The 14,841-nt window shown below is 44.8% G+C and overlaps 1 protein-coding gene across 8 annotated transcripts in view; it reads left to right on the top strand.

Annotated features, from left to right (window-relative positions):
- The window catches only part of SIL1 (SIL1 nucleotide exchange factor), a 232,445-nt gene that overhangs the window by 126,548 nt on the left and 91,056 nt on the right, over positions 1 to 14,841 (top strand). For all 8 annotated transcript variants that reach the window (XM_038413758.2, XM_043520328.1, XM_043520327.1 and 5 more), the window contains 2 exons: positions 2,658 to 2,778; positions 4,089 to 4,197. In XM_038413758.2, the coding sequence (XP_038269686.1) occupies positions 2,658 to 2,778; positions 4,089 to 4,197 (230 nt within the window). The remainder of the gene's footprint in view (positions 1 to 2,657; positions 2,779 to 4,088; positions 4,198 to 14,841) is intronic.

Raw genomic sequence — 14,841 nt, 5'->3', positions numbered from 1 at the left:
CCAGTAAATAAAAGTAAGAGAAATAGTAACACGTGAGTCATTCAGTTCTACCATAGGCTGCTCTTCTTCCTCCTTTTTTTATGTTTCTTTTAAGAAAAGCACATCATCCTTGTTCGTGTCCCCTGGCAACATGGTGAACTAATGTGGCCAGGTGCATGTGGAATGTGAAAGCTAGAGTATGCTGTATTGTTCTAACGGGGACATTTATTTCTGGCTACACTTGACAATTCATGAATTACTTGAGAAAATACTGCATTGTAACCTCATTATCTCCAGGTACTTTTGACCTAGTGAGGTAATCCCGTTCACTTTGAGACTGAAAGAACCTTGCTTTCTCCTTATGCTTGTCTCAGTCTAAATGACAGGTTTCAGAGTAGCAGCCATGTTAGTCTGTATTCGCAAAAAGAAAAGGAGTACTTGTGGCACCTTAGAGACTAACAAATTTATTAGAGCATAAGCTTTCGTGAGCTCCAGCTCGCTTCATCGGATGCATTTGGTGGAAAAAAAAATGCATCCGATGTCTAAATGGTATTCATACCTGTCAGAGTTCCTCCCCCACTCTGAACTCTAGGTACAGATGTGGGGACCCGCATGAAAGACCTCCTAAGCTTATTCTTACCAGCTTAGGTTAAAAACTTTGCCTTGTCCTTGAACAGTGTGCTGCCACCACCAAGCGTTTTAAACAAAGAACAGGGAAAGAGACCACTTGGAGACGTCTTCCCCCATACAGATGAAGAATGTGGGGTTTACAAGATGCTCCTCCAAGGTATAGGATGCCACATGAACATTTTATAGTTAATCTGTTTGTCTGTTTTCCTTACTCTAGAGTGAAAGGACGTGTTTGTCTTTGTTTTGAGACATGTAGCACTGCCTACTAAAGGGAAATGTAGGAAAAGACAACTTATTTTTATCATAAATATACCTTATTAGAACCGGAAAGCCTTTAGTCTGGACTCTCCCCCACCTTTGTACATTTAAAAAAAAAACTACTATAAACTTTGGACGCTCCTTGTTTAAGGATGTGAGACACACTCCAGGCTGATGATGGAGGAGCAGTTGAGGCACCAGTAGCTTTGACCAGTTAGATACCTCTGTGTTCTTATGCGGGTGGAGTCCGCACACTAGTTCTCCAGACTAGAGGCTTTCATATTATGAGAAGACATATTTATAATAAAATGAATTATCTATGCCTTCAGTGCCCTTCAATAGGAAATGTTATATGTCTCATATTCAAAAAGACAAACATACCCTTTCACTCTATATGACTTTTTAAATTAAGGAAAACAAAGGAAGACTAAATACAAAATCTTCATACTGTGGGGGAGAAAGAGTGTGTGTGTGTGTGTGTGTGTGTGTGTGTGTGTGTGTGTGTGTGGTGTGTGTGTGTGTGGGGTGTGTGTGGGTGTGTGTGTGTGTGTGTGTGTGTGTGTGTGTGTGTGTGAGAGAGAGAGAGAGATTCAGTAAGATGCCCACCCCCATCTATCAGGCAAACGTCTTGTATTAAAAGGGGAAATGCACAGAAAATGGAATCATACCTCACAGGATATACTGCCATTTTCACTTCTTCCATGGAATACAGGTTCATGCTGAAATGTTCTCAGTTAGCTGTAACCTCAATCTTGTGACTAGGCAAAAGCATTTTTAGGGGGATGTGGATAATTGACTATGAATTTCCTGGTTTTTGTTGTCATTTAATGTTGATCAAATATTCCTTAAATCTGGTATCTCAGTACCCTACAGAACAGCAAAGTAACATAAAATCTAGAATATACCTATTGAAGTTGAAAGGATCCTCTGCTGCATGCACTGAGCTTGTCTAGGCACCTATGGCTGTTACATGTCTCAATCTATATATCAGTAGTACAGAGAGGTCTGATTTCTAAGGCTCTGTCCCACTATGATAAAATTATGACTGTGCCAGTAACAGGACCGGTGTCCCTAGCTCACTGGGAACTCTGCATAACCAAGGGTCGCTATTTCATTGAGGAGTTGGCAGTCTGGATCTAAGTTTGTGAGGTGGTCAGGGAATGAACGGAGCGTCAGCCATGTTAACAGTTTTGTGTCCTGGGACTTCCTGGAGGTTAAATGGCACTCGTGTCAAGGTGCCATAAGAACGGTCATACTGGGTCAGAGCAATGGTCCATCTTGCCCAGGATCCTGTCTTCGGACAGTGGCTTCAGCGGGAATGAACAGAATAGGGCAATGTGATCCATCCTTGTTATCCAATCCTAGGTTCTGGCAGTCAGAGGCTTAGGGACACCCAAGGCATGGGGTTGCATCTCTGAGCATCCTGGCTAATAGCCATTGACAGACTTATCCTCCATGAAATTGTTGAATTATTTTTTGAACCAAGTTATGCTTTTGGCCTTCACAACATCTCCTGACAAGGCGTTTCATGGGTTGACTGTGTGTTATGTGAAGAAATACTTCCTTTTGTTTGTTTTAAATCTGCCGTCTCTTAATTTCGGAGAGCTGGGGAAGGCTCAGGCTACAGCAAATGCCCTGTTCTTTGTCACACTGCAGATCTTGGCTTTTCTGCTTGACTCATATCTTTGTTGTACGGTGTTGGAATAGAAGTGTCTGACTGAAATACACCCAGTATGGTAAATCCTGAGAAGAATAAATGTGGCCTGAAATACTCTAACCTTTGTTTTTAGGTCAGGCTGTTCCTGCAGGGTTACATGTGCGATTAAATCTTCAAACAGGGGAAAGAGAAGCCAGGCTTCCAGATAACAAAAATGAAAAAAGTGATATGAAAGACCAGGAGAAAAGGAAAAGGTACAGTAATATAAAGTACTTGCTGCTCTGCTATACAGAGGTATATGGGCTTTTGATTTCATTTCTTTTATTAGGAGACAGATTTTCAGAAGTTCTGAATATCCACAGGTCCCAGAGTCTATAACTGGCATTTGGGGTGCTCAGTACTTCTGTAAACTGGGCCCTAGCTGCCCTACTTCCTTTTAGCCTGGGTGCTAAAACTGTCCTTACTGTGCTTTTGGAGAGACTTTCATACTTTGTAAAGCCATGATTCTGAAACTAAACTTGCAGTATGATTTCTTGGGAATGTCACTTGTTCTTTTGAAACTTTTTGTAGCAATGGGGTGCAAATTATTTTCTAGAAATTAATGCAGCAGGATAGCTTAGGGAGGCTTTTTTCACAGTGGTTTGAGTCAGATACAACAAGGTCATTACTTGCTGTTGTGCATTGGCTCTAAGCATTCATTTAAGTGTCAGTTTTTGCTGACATACACTCAAGATGTCACCAGCCTTCACTATATTTATTTTTTAAAAATTGCCTAAAAATACAACTCTCAACCATTTCCCTCCTTGTGCTTTCTTTACAAAGACAAGTTTTGTAACCATGGGGACTTCTTTTTTCTCAAAATACCTGAGTACTACCATTCTGTGCCCCCTCCGACTTCTACTTATGATCCAGGGCATGCAGAAGCTCATTGAGATGTCCCAACTCTGGGTTTTTCTTTTGCCAGTGCAACAATGCTCACTGCCAGAAGTAATCCCAATAAGACCAGTAGGATCAGGTTAGGACAACACAAAAAGAACAGCAGAGTTAGTTTCTTAGACTGTAGAAACTATATGGTGCCCAATCCTTGTTTTGATATCATCATCCATCATCATCATCATCATCATCAAAATGTCAGCTTTGGAACTGAGTGGACCCATCCCAAGATATACAAGTAAAAGATCCTTGCCAATATTTTGGGCACACCTGTGCTCTTTTTTTGCTTATGAAATCTTTCCTGTTTTATACATCCCCAGATGATATATTGGGGAGATAAACTAAGCAGTTTTTATAGTATTAGCAATTGAGATCTTGTGTTGCCATGAAGATTTTCAAACCACAGCTTTATGATTGTCAGGGTGGTGTCTTAAAGCCACACTCTTAAACTGAGCACTAGATCTGACCTTACTTGGGAGCACTGATTTTTCTGCATGTCCTGTGCTAAATAAATGGGAATTTAGTACTCAACTTTTTCTCCAGACAAAAGTTGATGTATTTTTTTAAGGATAAATTGTTTACCCATATAAAGTGGTTTCCCCTCCTCCCCCTTTTTTTATTTTTCTGCCAGGCTGGACGAGATGCATATCAACTCAAACTCATTTACATCACAGGAACTCAAAGAGGCTTTGGCTAAAATGAAGGAAAAAGAAAAGACAGAAAGCACAATGGAACAAAAGGTATTTCCTGTTTCTAAAGCACCTCATGAAAGGCTGGTGTAACACTATATGAAGCATGCATTAAAAATAACATGGCTACAAATGCTGGAAAATGAACTGGGGGGAACAATCTTGTAGGGCAGTGGTTTTCACCCTGTGGTCCATGGACCCCTTGGAGTCCGCAGAGTGTGTCTAAGATTTCCAAAAGGGTCTGCAGCTCCATTCAAAATTTTTTAGGGACCTGTAAATGGAAAAATGTTGAAAACCACCATTGTAGGGGGAACCAAACAGACCATTTCCTGCTTTGCCTATGATTATGAGGCAAATATAAATTTTCTCAGTAAAATCCTGATCCCATTAAAATCAATGGCATGTCAGGATTTCCTTAGCTATGTTGCTAAAGCTGGGATTTCTATATAAATTGAAAGCTTCTGTAAAGGTAATTCTAAGCTGCCTTGTTCTAAAAAGCCTTTTATTGCACAGCTGTAGTTAATATATTTATACATATAGTCAAGAGTCGGGGTAGCCGTGTTAGTCTCTATCTACAAAAACAACAAGGAGTCTGGTGGCACCTTAAAGACTAACTGATTTATTTGAGCATAAGCTTTTGTGGGTAAAAACCCCACTTCTTCAGATGCTGCATACCCAGGAAAGCTTATGCTCAAATAAATCAGTTAGTCTTTAAGGTGTCACCGGTCTCCTTGTTGTTGTTTTTATACATGTAGTGTAACATATTTGTTGATGATTGGTACACCATAAACTATGGCTGGAAAAGGTGCCACTAGTAGTAATCACAGTGTGGACACTAGTGCACTTCGGAAGTGGACTCAGGTTACTGGTTCAATGACAGAACAGCCATCAGGTGGCCTTGTGGTCACTAACAGTCAGAGTGGGATTTGAACCACAAGTGTGGAAGTTTGAATCTCCATATAATCAACCCCTGGAAGCCCCAGGCCCCAGATCTAAATTTCTTACTGAGGCTCATGTCATACAAGTGATGCTAGAAGTGAAATGACAGATCTTTTCTGTGAACATGAAGTAGGTAACGTCAGTAAGATCTCTGGTGGGATGTTGATTCCCTGGCTTTTTTGGTTGGACACCATTGTTAGATCTGAATGAGTAATACAAAGAGTAATATGTGAACATTTTTTGTGAATACGTCTGTCTTACCACTGTTTCTTGTGTGGTCATGTTGTTCATTGTTTTTGTAAATTTGGTTGATTGCTGGTTTGGTTAACAGCTTTCACTCAGAATCAGGAAGTAGAAAAAATATGCTCTCACTCTAGGTAACCAATCACATGCCATGGGAAAGAAAAGCAAACAAGAATCTGTGAACTCCCCATAGTTTGTCACTACATTTCAGCCTATTTGGTGAGCACTTCCAAATAAGCGGATTAGTAATAATCAGATTTGGTTCTTGAATGATTGATTTGCAAACAAAAAGTGGGCTAACTTCATTAGGTGGTTTATTGACAGTGAATTATTAACCAGCTGTAATTATTATGTTTGGATCATTTTAGCTCAGGAAGGTCCATTCCTGCTCATATTGAAGCCAATCGCAAAATCCCTAACTTTAATAGGAACAGAATAAGGCCTTGCGACAGAAGTCGGTTTCAAAAATGTCTTCACACAAAATAAATACAGTACACTTAAGGCTAAAAAAACCCCCCTCTTTTTGAAAAGAGACCTGCTCATTCATTTCTCTGCCTGCCAGCATAACATAAACTTTCAAACAAGGTTGTTAGCTGTTGGCTACTCAGTCACATAGAGGCCACAATTCAAAGTAAAACAAACTACATTTGTGTATTGTGATAAAGTTTCTTCTCTGTCTTGGTGGGTTCTGTGCTTACAGGCGGATTTGCTCGCCTCAGAGCTTCATGGCAGTCCTCAGTTTGGCTCCTTTTGTTAGTGGCGCAAACCTGCCGTTCACTCAGCTAACTTCATCACTGGACAGCATGGGGAAAAGGAGAACAATTCCCGCAGTCTCTGCTGGCCCATCTAAAGGGTCGGGGGACAGGCCAGAGACCTTCCCCTCTGTAGGGACCCACAGTGCAGATCAACTCCTCTTATATCAAATAGGGAGTTGGGGGGAACCCAGGCCTGCCCTCTATTCTGGGTTCCAGCCCAGGGCCCTGTGGATTTCAGCTGTCTATAGTGTCTTCTGTAACAGCTGCCTGACAGCTACACTCCTGGGGCTACTTCCCCATGGCCTCCTCCCAACACCTTCTTTGTCCTCACCACAGGACCTTCCTCCTGATGTCTGATAACGCTTGTACTTCAGTCCTCCAGCAGTACGCCTAGTCACTCTTAGCTTCTTGCGCACCTCTTGCTCCCAGCTCCTTGCAAGCACCTCACTAACTGAAGTGAGGTCCTTTTTAACCAGGTGCCCTGATTAGCCTGCCTGTCCTAATTGATTCTGGTAGCTTCTTGATTGTCTCCAGGTGTCCTAATTAGCCTGCCTTAATTGGTTCCAGCAACTTCCTGATTGTTCTGGATTGTTACTCAGGGAAAAGGGACCTGCTTAATCTGGGGCTAATATATCTACCTTCTGTCACTTCCTGGATCCCAACAGAATCGCTCTCCTGTAGCCATCTGGCCTGACCCTGTCACAGTATATAAGGCTTAGCAAATGGGATGTAGCTTTTTTCCCTTGAGCACAAGAGAGGATTCCTCTGGGTCCAAGCTTCACTCTCGTATGTGGCCATTGCCTGAGTTGGATAGGAAAACTGAGGCAGGAGAAGTGAGCAAAGACTGTGATACCCCCTCTTTGGGTCCCCAAAACTCTATACTGCCATCACAGTCCCCATATATCACCAAGATGTTTAGCCTGTCAGTTGATTAGAAATGTTATTCCTTCAGTCCAGTCAATGTGTTACAGTTGCTCTAGCAATATTCTTATCATTCTTTAAGCAAGACATCTTCTTTTTCAGAGAATTATTTATCTGGTAGCCAGTATTACTGATAGCAGAATTCTTTTATGAATGCCATTTAAATGCAAAAAATCAGTAATAACCCACTGTGTGAGAATGAGCCATGTGTGACATTCCCCAGAAGTACTCAGAGTTGTGAGGTACCTCACCACCGCCTGCCCTTAGCGTGAAGCAATCTTGCCAGATGCCTGTTGTAGCTCAGCTTCCTGAAACCAACAGCCTCTGGACACAGAGAAGCACTGGCTTCTGGTCTCCAGAGACCTAACCCACTGCTGTGCAGGGTAGTGACAGATGCATACTAACCCCCGAGCCCCTCTGCCAGCCTCCTTGTCATAAATATAAAGGGAAGGGTAACCACCTTTCTGTATATGGTGCTATAAAATCCTTCCTGGCCAGAGGCAAAACCCTTTAACCTGTAAAGGGTTAAGAAGCTAAGGTAACTTCGCTGGCACCTGACCAAAATGGCCAATGAGAAGACAAGATACTTTCAAATCTGGGGGAGGGGAGGAACAAAGGTTTCATCTGTCTGTGATATGCTTTTGCTGGGAACAGATCAGGAATGCAGCCTTACAACTGTTAGTTAGTAAGTAATCTAACTAGAAATGCGTAAAATTTCCTTTTGTTTAATGACTGGTAAAATAAGCTGTGCTGGATGGAATGTATACTCCTGTTTTTGTGTCTTTTTGTAATTTAAGGTTTTGCCTAGAGGGATTCTCTGTTTTGAATCTGATTACCCTATGAGGTATTTACCATCCTGATTTTTGCAGAGGTGATTTTTACCTTTTCTTTAATTAAAATTCTTCTTTTAAAAACCTGATTGATTTTTCATTGTTCTTAAGATCCAAGGTTTTGGGTCTGTGTTCACCTGTACAAATTGGTGAGAATTCTTATCAAGCCTTCCCCAGGAAAGGGGTGTAGGGCTGGGGGGGGGGGGATATTTTTGGGGAAAAGTCTCCAAGTGGGCTCTTTGCCTGGCCTTTGTATAAGACGCTTGGTGGTGGCAGCATACGGTTCAAGAACAAGGCAAAGTTTGTACCTTGGGAAAGATTCTTACCAGCTTAGGTTAAAAAAAATCTTTAGGGGTCTTTCATGCAGGTCCCCACATCTGTACCCTAGAGTTCAGAGTGGGGAAGGACCTTGGCAATCCCCATCTGTAATATCCAGCCCTGTTACTGAACACTCACAGAAATAGCCTGGTAAGCGGTCTCCAAAGAGACAGTGTACACACAGCTTCACTGACACAACTCCAGATCAGATCCTTTATAACAACACAGCACTGGAATCTGCTTATAGTGAAATCAAATATATTTACAAAAATATTAAGATTTGAGAGAGAGAGCTAGGATAATAAGAAGAGGTTCTTCTTCGAGTGATGTCCCTATAGGTGCATCACAGTAGGTGCAGCAGAGCCCCTTGCGCCTGGGATCGGAGATAATCATCAGCAGTGCCTGTCGGATCACACATGTGCACATCTCCGCCTTGAGCTGTGAGTGGGATGTGTATATGTAGCACTGTGTAGTCCAACCGCTCCCCACTTCCATCTCTACAGCCTTTGGTCTGGGATGGAATCTGCAGCAAAGCCCGCTTCTCCTTTTCCCTCAGTAGATAGTGCCTTACCTGTCAGTTTTTAGTGTACGTAGAGGAAAGGAGAAGTAGTAGTAATACTATCCAAAAAAATGTGTTTTGTTGGTTTTAACTTTACCGTTACTTCACAGTTTAGGTTTTCATTTTCCTGCTTCCAGGTTGGGAAGCTTTTCCCCTCACCCTTATGCCTGGATCTTCCATCTTTAAGTAGTGTCTCTCTTGCCGGAATGCTTTCCATGTAACAGATGGTCACCTGCAGTGTATTATTGTCCAGGAGAGGGACATTCCCACAAAATTGTTCCCACTGCCATGAATTGACTTCTAGAGCCAAAAAGACTGGGGCATTGGGTTATGACTTCTCATGGAGAAATCACTGAGTCCAACATTAGACCTGGGCCTGGACTCTCCCCACCAAATGGGATGCAGCTAGGTCACCTGCTGATCCAAATTCCCCGCATCCCTTTTAGAGAAAGTAGTCTTTCTTGCTCTGATGAGAAGAAAAAGGCTTCCTCCTTACACTCTGAGCCACAGCCCATCAGAACACCATCCCCTGTAAGGTTAGTCACCCCAACATCCTCTGATGGGCCATAGCTCCAGGGCCTGTTTGAGTACTACTGGTATGAAACACTAGTCTAAGGACCCTAACCCTGTAGCCCTCAGCAGCATCTTTTGGCACTGGAGACTGAGACAGACCAACTTCAGGAGTTACGGTACCGATAAAACTGCCGGCATCTTTTTCAGCGCTGCCGGCTCTGCACTCTGTGTTCCTTCTTACTGCCCATGACGGTTGGATGAAGCACCTTTTCTTGCCATTGACAGGTTTCATTGTTGTTGTACATAGTTTCATATATAGTTAGTTGACAGTGTTAGTTAATCAATAGAGTCCCAGTTGGAACTTTGCTCCAAGCAGGGCATGCCCTGCTGCTCCGGCTTCAAGCCGTGTGCATCATGCAGCAGGCCGATTCCTATCCGTGATCTGCATGATAGCTGTCTTAAGTGTCTGGGAGAAGGCCATCATAAAGACACATCTGTAAGAACTTTCGCCCTCATGTAGGAGCAGGATTTTATAATTGTACTGTAAGAATAGAGGTACTAATGTATGTCTTGATTTCATTTTACCAGCCACCCTTTTTGAATAGCAGAAAGGAATGACCCTCTGGGACATTGGTAGGAATGCATCTGACAGATTGGTGTCTGTACTGATGTTAAGGCTGGGGCAGACCAGAACAATCCTTATGACGGATTATGGTCACCCTTTTGTTTTAGGATAAGTTATAATGTCTGCCATCTTTTCCTGTATGTATTACAAATTAGGCACTCTAGTTAAATATACATTTCTTTGTTTTAAGGTTTAGTAAGTAAAAGGCAGGATTTTGTATTGTCTATGATAAATAGATTAGAGAAATGTTGAGGGCCTGAAGCCCCAAAGTGAATTGTTTTAATTATAAGATTTAGCAAGACTTAATTCACAATAAGAAAAGGAGTACTTGCTGCTCTGAAACCTGTCTTAATTCACAGTGTATTCTGTATACCTTTGAAGGTTTCTGTGAGAGACTGTTTGTGTGAATGAGGAATGCATGCATCAGGAAAAGATAAGGTGTGAAAGCCATCACAAATGTCCAGATAGTCAAGAAAAAGTGAGAGACTTGGAAACACCAGGAGACAATCAGAAAATATCCATTGTATCTGAGGCTAAACATGTTAGCAGAATTGACGACCTCAGAGGTGAGGCAGGCACCCCCGAAGGCGAGATAACAAATAGGAGATAACGATGGGAAGCCCGACAATAACCAGCAAATAACAGCAGAAAACCCCAAGATTAACACCACTTAAGGACTAATGATTGCAGGATGACATTGCAAAATGCATGGACTCAAATGGGAATTTACAGCTATAAAGATGGGGTGTGTTGTCATGGAACTCTGGGTTCAGTCCTGCAAAGCCTCAGAGCATTGGATCACGACTGACAGAGCCTAGCTCCTCACTCATGCTCAGTCTAACTGCCTAACTTAGATTGACTTGAGCTACAACAGACTGGTAGCTATAAAGACCATCTGCAGGACTTGTGTGTTTGAAAAGCATATGCTAACTGTTGTATTTTCAATAAATATGGCATATGTGCCTTCTCTCTTATAAAAGATCCCATGTGCTTTGTATAGCATAACACGCGGTCCAAGAAGTAGCAGTATATCGCTTGAGGGCATAATTGATGGAGACTGTTCTTTGGCCGGCGTTGGAACCCTCAGCTGTGGCATCCACACCCGCACTTGGGCCTCGGCGTTCAGCATACTGCCTGCACTGGAGTCAGCCCAGCACCTCTTCATTTCATCTGTGCCAAAGAAGAGGCTGAGGAAAAGAAGCCCCTTGGCATTGAAGGAGAGAGGGGCCTCGGGGAAAGGACACGTGTCAGGCCATGTGCCCATTATGGGGCTTCATGGTGGTACCGTGTCGAACTCACCAGCCCTGCCGGGGATCTGTGCCCCACCCCAGGCAGTGGCAAGGGCGTTGTCGGTCTATATCCCCAACTGGCACAGCATGGACCGAGTGGTCAGGATCCCAGACAGCTTCCTGTCATCCCTCCTTTGGTTGCAGGATCCCAAGTTGGTGTTGGAAGGAGTTCCCTTCTCGGCCCCGGCCTCGTCAGTGAACCTTGTCTCCGACGCCTCAGACCTGGGCCAGGGAGTGCATCTGGGTGCCCTCGATACTCAAGGTTGCTGATCCAGTCGCAGTCGTTCCCTGCATATCAATGTCAAGGAGCTCAAGGCTGTTTGACTAACCTGCCTAGCCTTTCTACCTCAGATACAAGGCAGAGTAGTCCAGGGCCTGACGGACAACACGGCTGCGGTCTTCTATATAAACAGGTAGGGCGGAGCCAGGTCATCTGTTCTCTGTTAGGAAGCCCTCTGGCTCTGGGACTTCTGTCTGCAGCACAACATCCATCTTATAGCCTTCCAGGAACCTTCCAGGAACCAAAAAGGCTTTGGCAGATCGCTTCAGCAGGACATTCTCGTCTCACCACAAGTGGTCCCTTTATCCAAAGGTGGCCAGTTCCATCTTCCGCAGATGGGGAACTCCCCGGATAGACCTGTTTGCGTACCGGCAGAACTGGAAATGCCACGTCTTCTGCTCGATTGGAGGCATGCTCAGAGGATCCCTGTCGGACGCCTTTCTGCTCCCGGAGTCGGGGGCTCTGATGTACGCCTTCCCTCTGGCGCCGTTACTACCCAGGGTCCTCACAAAAATCAAACAGAACAGGGTGAGCGTCATCCTCACAGCGCCGGCGTGGCTGCACCAATGCTGGTTCAGCACTCTGATGGACCTCTCAGTGGCGACCCCGTTCCAGCTACCGCTCCGATCAGATCTGTTGTCCCATAACTACGACAGTCTTCTGCACTCCAGCCTGGCGCTGTTGCATCTGACCGCTTGGCTGCTGTGTGCCTGAAAGTGCAAGAGCAGCAGTGCTTGGCTGAGGTTCAGTGCGTTCTGCTGGGAAGTCGGAAGCTCTCCACCAGGCAACCTACATGGCCAAGTGGAAATGGTTCACCTGCTGGATTGTGGACAAAGGCGTTCATCCTGAGTCTCAAGCTTCGTGACTTGTCCCTCTCATTGATCAAGGTCAATGTAGCAGCCATCTCAGCCTTCCACCCGCCGTTTGAGAGAGGTCAGTTTTTGCTTAGAATATCGCGGCCAGATTCCTTAAGGGCCTGGAACACCTCTATCCACACATCAGGGACCCTGTCCCTCCCGTGGAACTTGAATCTGGTGCTGTCGCAGCTTGTGGGTCCTCCCTTCGAGCCACTGACTTCCTGCTCCCTCCTTCTCCTGGTCATGGTCGGCCTGCCAGGTATCTGAGATTCGGGTGCTCATCTTAGAGCCTCCTTACATGGTCTTCTACACAGACTAGGTCCAACTAAGGCTGCACCCAGCATTTCTTCCCAAGGACATTTCAGATTCACTCGAGCCAGGACATTTATTTACTGATCTTTTTTTCTGATACCGCATAGATTGGAGGAGGAGTGCTGGCTACATGCCCTGGACATCAGAAGGGCTCTGGCCTTCTACACTGACAGGATCAAGCCGTTCCGTAAGTTGATGCAATTATTCGTCCCTTTGGCCATCAGAATTAAAGATCCTGTATCCACTCAAGGAATTACTTTAGGATCACTGCCTGCATTCGCTTCTGCTATGACTAAGCAAAGATGCTACTCCTGGCGATTATCATTGCCCACTCTACCAGGGTGCAGGCCTCTTCGGTAGCCTTTGTGATTATCCAGGACATCTGGTCATCTGTTCCCACTTTTACATTCCACTATGCCCTGACCCAGCAGGCCTGGAAGGATGCTGGCTTTGGTAGGGCAGTACTGCAAGCCGCTAAGTTATGAACTCTGAGCCCACCTCCATGGATGCTGCTTGTGAGTCCCCTAAAATAGCATTGACATGAGCAAGCACTTGAAGAAAAGTTACCTACCATTTTGTAAATGTTGTTCTTCCAGATGTGTTCATATCCATTCCATTTCCTGCCCTTCCACCCCTCTGGCAGAGTTGCCGGCCATGAGGAACTGAGAGGGTGCAAGGCTGGCAGCACCTGATATACCCACCTCACAGGAATGCCACTCCAGGAGGTGCCACAGCCAGCCCTACGGATACCGCTAAGGCATAAAATTCTGACAACTGTGCACGTGGACGCTCACACACCTAGAACAGAATGGACATGAGCAACGCACCTTGAAGAACAACAGTTACAAAAAGGTAGGTGACCGTTTTTTGTAGAAAAGTTACTCCAGAGGTAAGAAGCAGGATTGAAAACAAAATGAAGATGATGCAGCTGCCTTTTATATTCTTTTGCCATGTGGCTTGTACTTCCTTTGTCCCAAACACAAGCTTCACAGTACATGGCACGGAAACCTTAGACTCTGAGTTCTGTCCACAGGCATACCACATGCTTTGCTGACTCATAAGGTGTCTTCCCTGGTCCTTTCAATGGGTTCATTGTACAGTTGATGACCCTTGATGGGTCATCGAACAGGTTAGGCAGTGCTGATGCAATCTGCCTGGGAGTGTCACACAGAAACATCACAAGTTTGGAAATGCACATATACCATACATACCTATAACTTTACTTCTTACAGTCCAGTAAACCTTGAAATGCCCCTTTTGAGGTGCCTCACCACCATCAGCCTCTTCACTGTTGCTTGTACTCCCCTGTGCTCCCCCTTTGGGGTTCACATCCCTCTTTTCAACCTGTCATTCCTGTTAACTTCACATGCAAATAGAGGTTTCGTTGTGTTGGTTTTACAATGCTTCATTTACTTCAGCAGCAGGGATAGGTGAATAGACATGCTTTTGTCTGGCAGAAGCCCTGTTTGTCTGCCTTGTAACAGAATTTTAATTTCAGGGTATATATGTATACAGGGTATATATGTATACATTTCCTTATAGAGTGTCAGTACATGCGTTTCTTACTGTGACGGGGCAAGGCCAGATGACTATAGAAAAGTAGTCTTATTGGGATCCGGGAAGTGGGCGGGCGAAGCCCGTCCACTGCTAAAGGATCCCCTCCAGCCTAAAAGGGGATCCACAGGACCTAGATGCCCAAAAAATTCCGGGGGACAACTAATGAAATAACAGGGATAGGAGTGCGGTCAAAGGGTCAAACTAAGGGAACCGGATGGGGACACTGAGCAGAGAACCCCGGACAGCACCCACTGCTCCTCAAAGGCGTCAAGGGAGTCAGAGGACGCCGCCCAGAGGAACTCTGCCCGGATACGTGAATGGACCGAGGATCGGAAATAGGCCCCACAGTCACAGGAGACTCCATCGGCCAACCTTCTCACTCTGGTTTTGTAGATGGCCATTTTAGCTAGGGCCAGGAGGAGGTTGACCAGGAGATCCCGTGACTTTGTGGGGCCACGGATAGGGAGTGCATAAATGAGAAGGTGAGGGGAGAAGTGCAACCAAAAACGTAATAAAATATTGGTGAGGAGCCGGAACAGGGGCTGCAGCCTGGCACACTCCAGGTATACATGTGCCAGGGTATCCCTCATGCCGCAAAAGGGGCAGGTGTCTGGGATTGAAGTGAACCACGCCAAGTACATGCCCGTGTTCACGGCTCCGTGAAGGAGCCGCCAACTGACATCCCCGGCGGGCCTTG

This window comes from Dermochelys coriacea, chromosome 8 (genome assembly GCF_009764565.3).
Source record: "Dermochelys coriacea isolate rDerCor1 chromosome 8, rDerCor1.pri.v4, whole genome shotgun sequence".
Classification (NCBI taxonomy): Eukaryota; Metazoa; Chordata; order Testudines; family Dermochelyidae; genus Dermochelys; species Dermochelys coriacea.
Note: the sequence above shows the minus strand (reverse complement) of the source record. Positions and strands in the feature narration are given on the sequence as shown.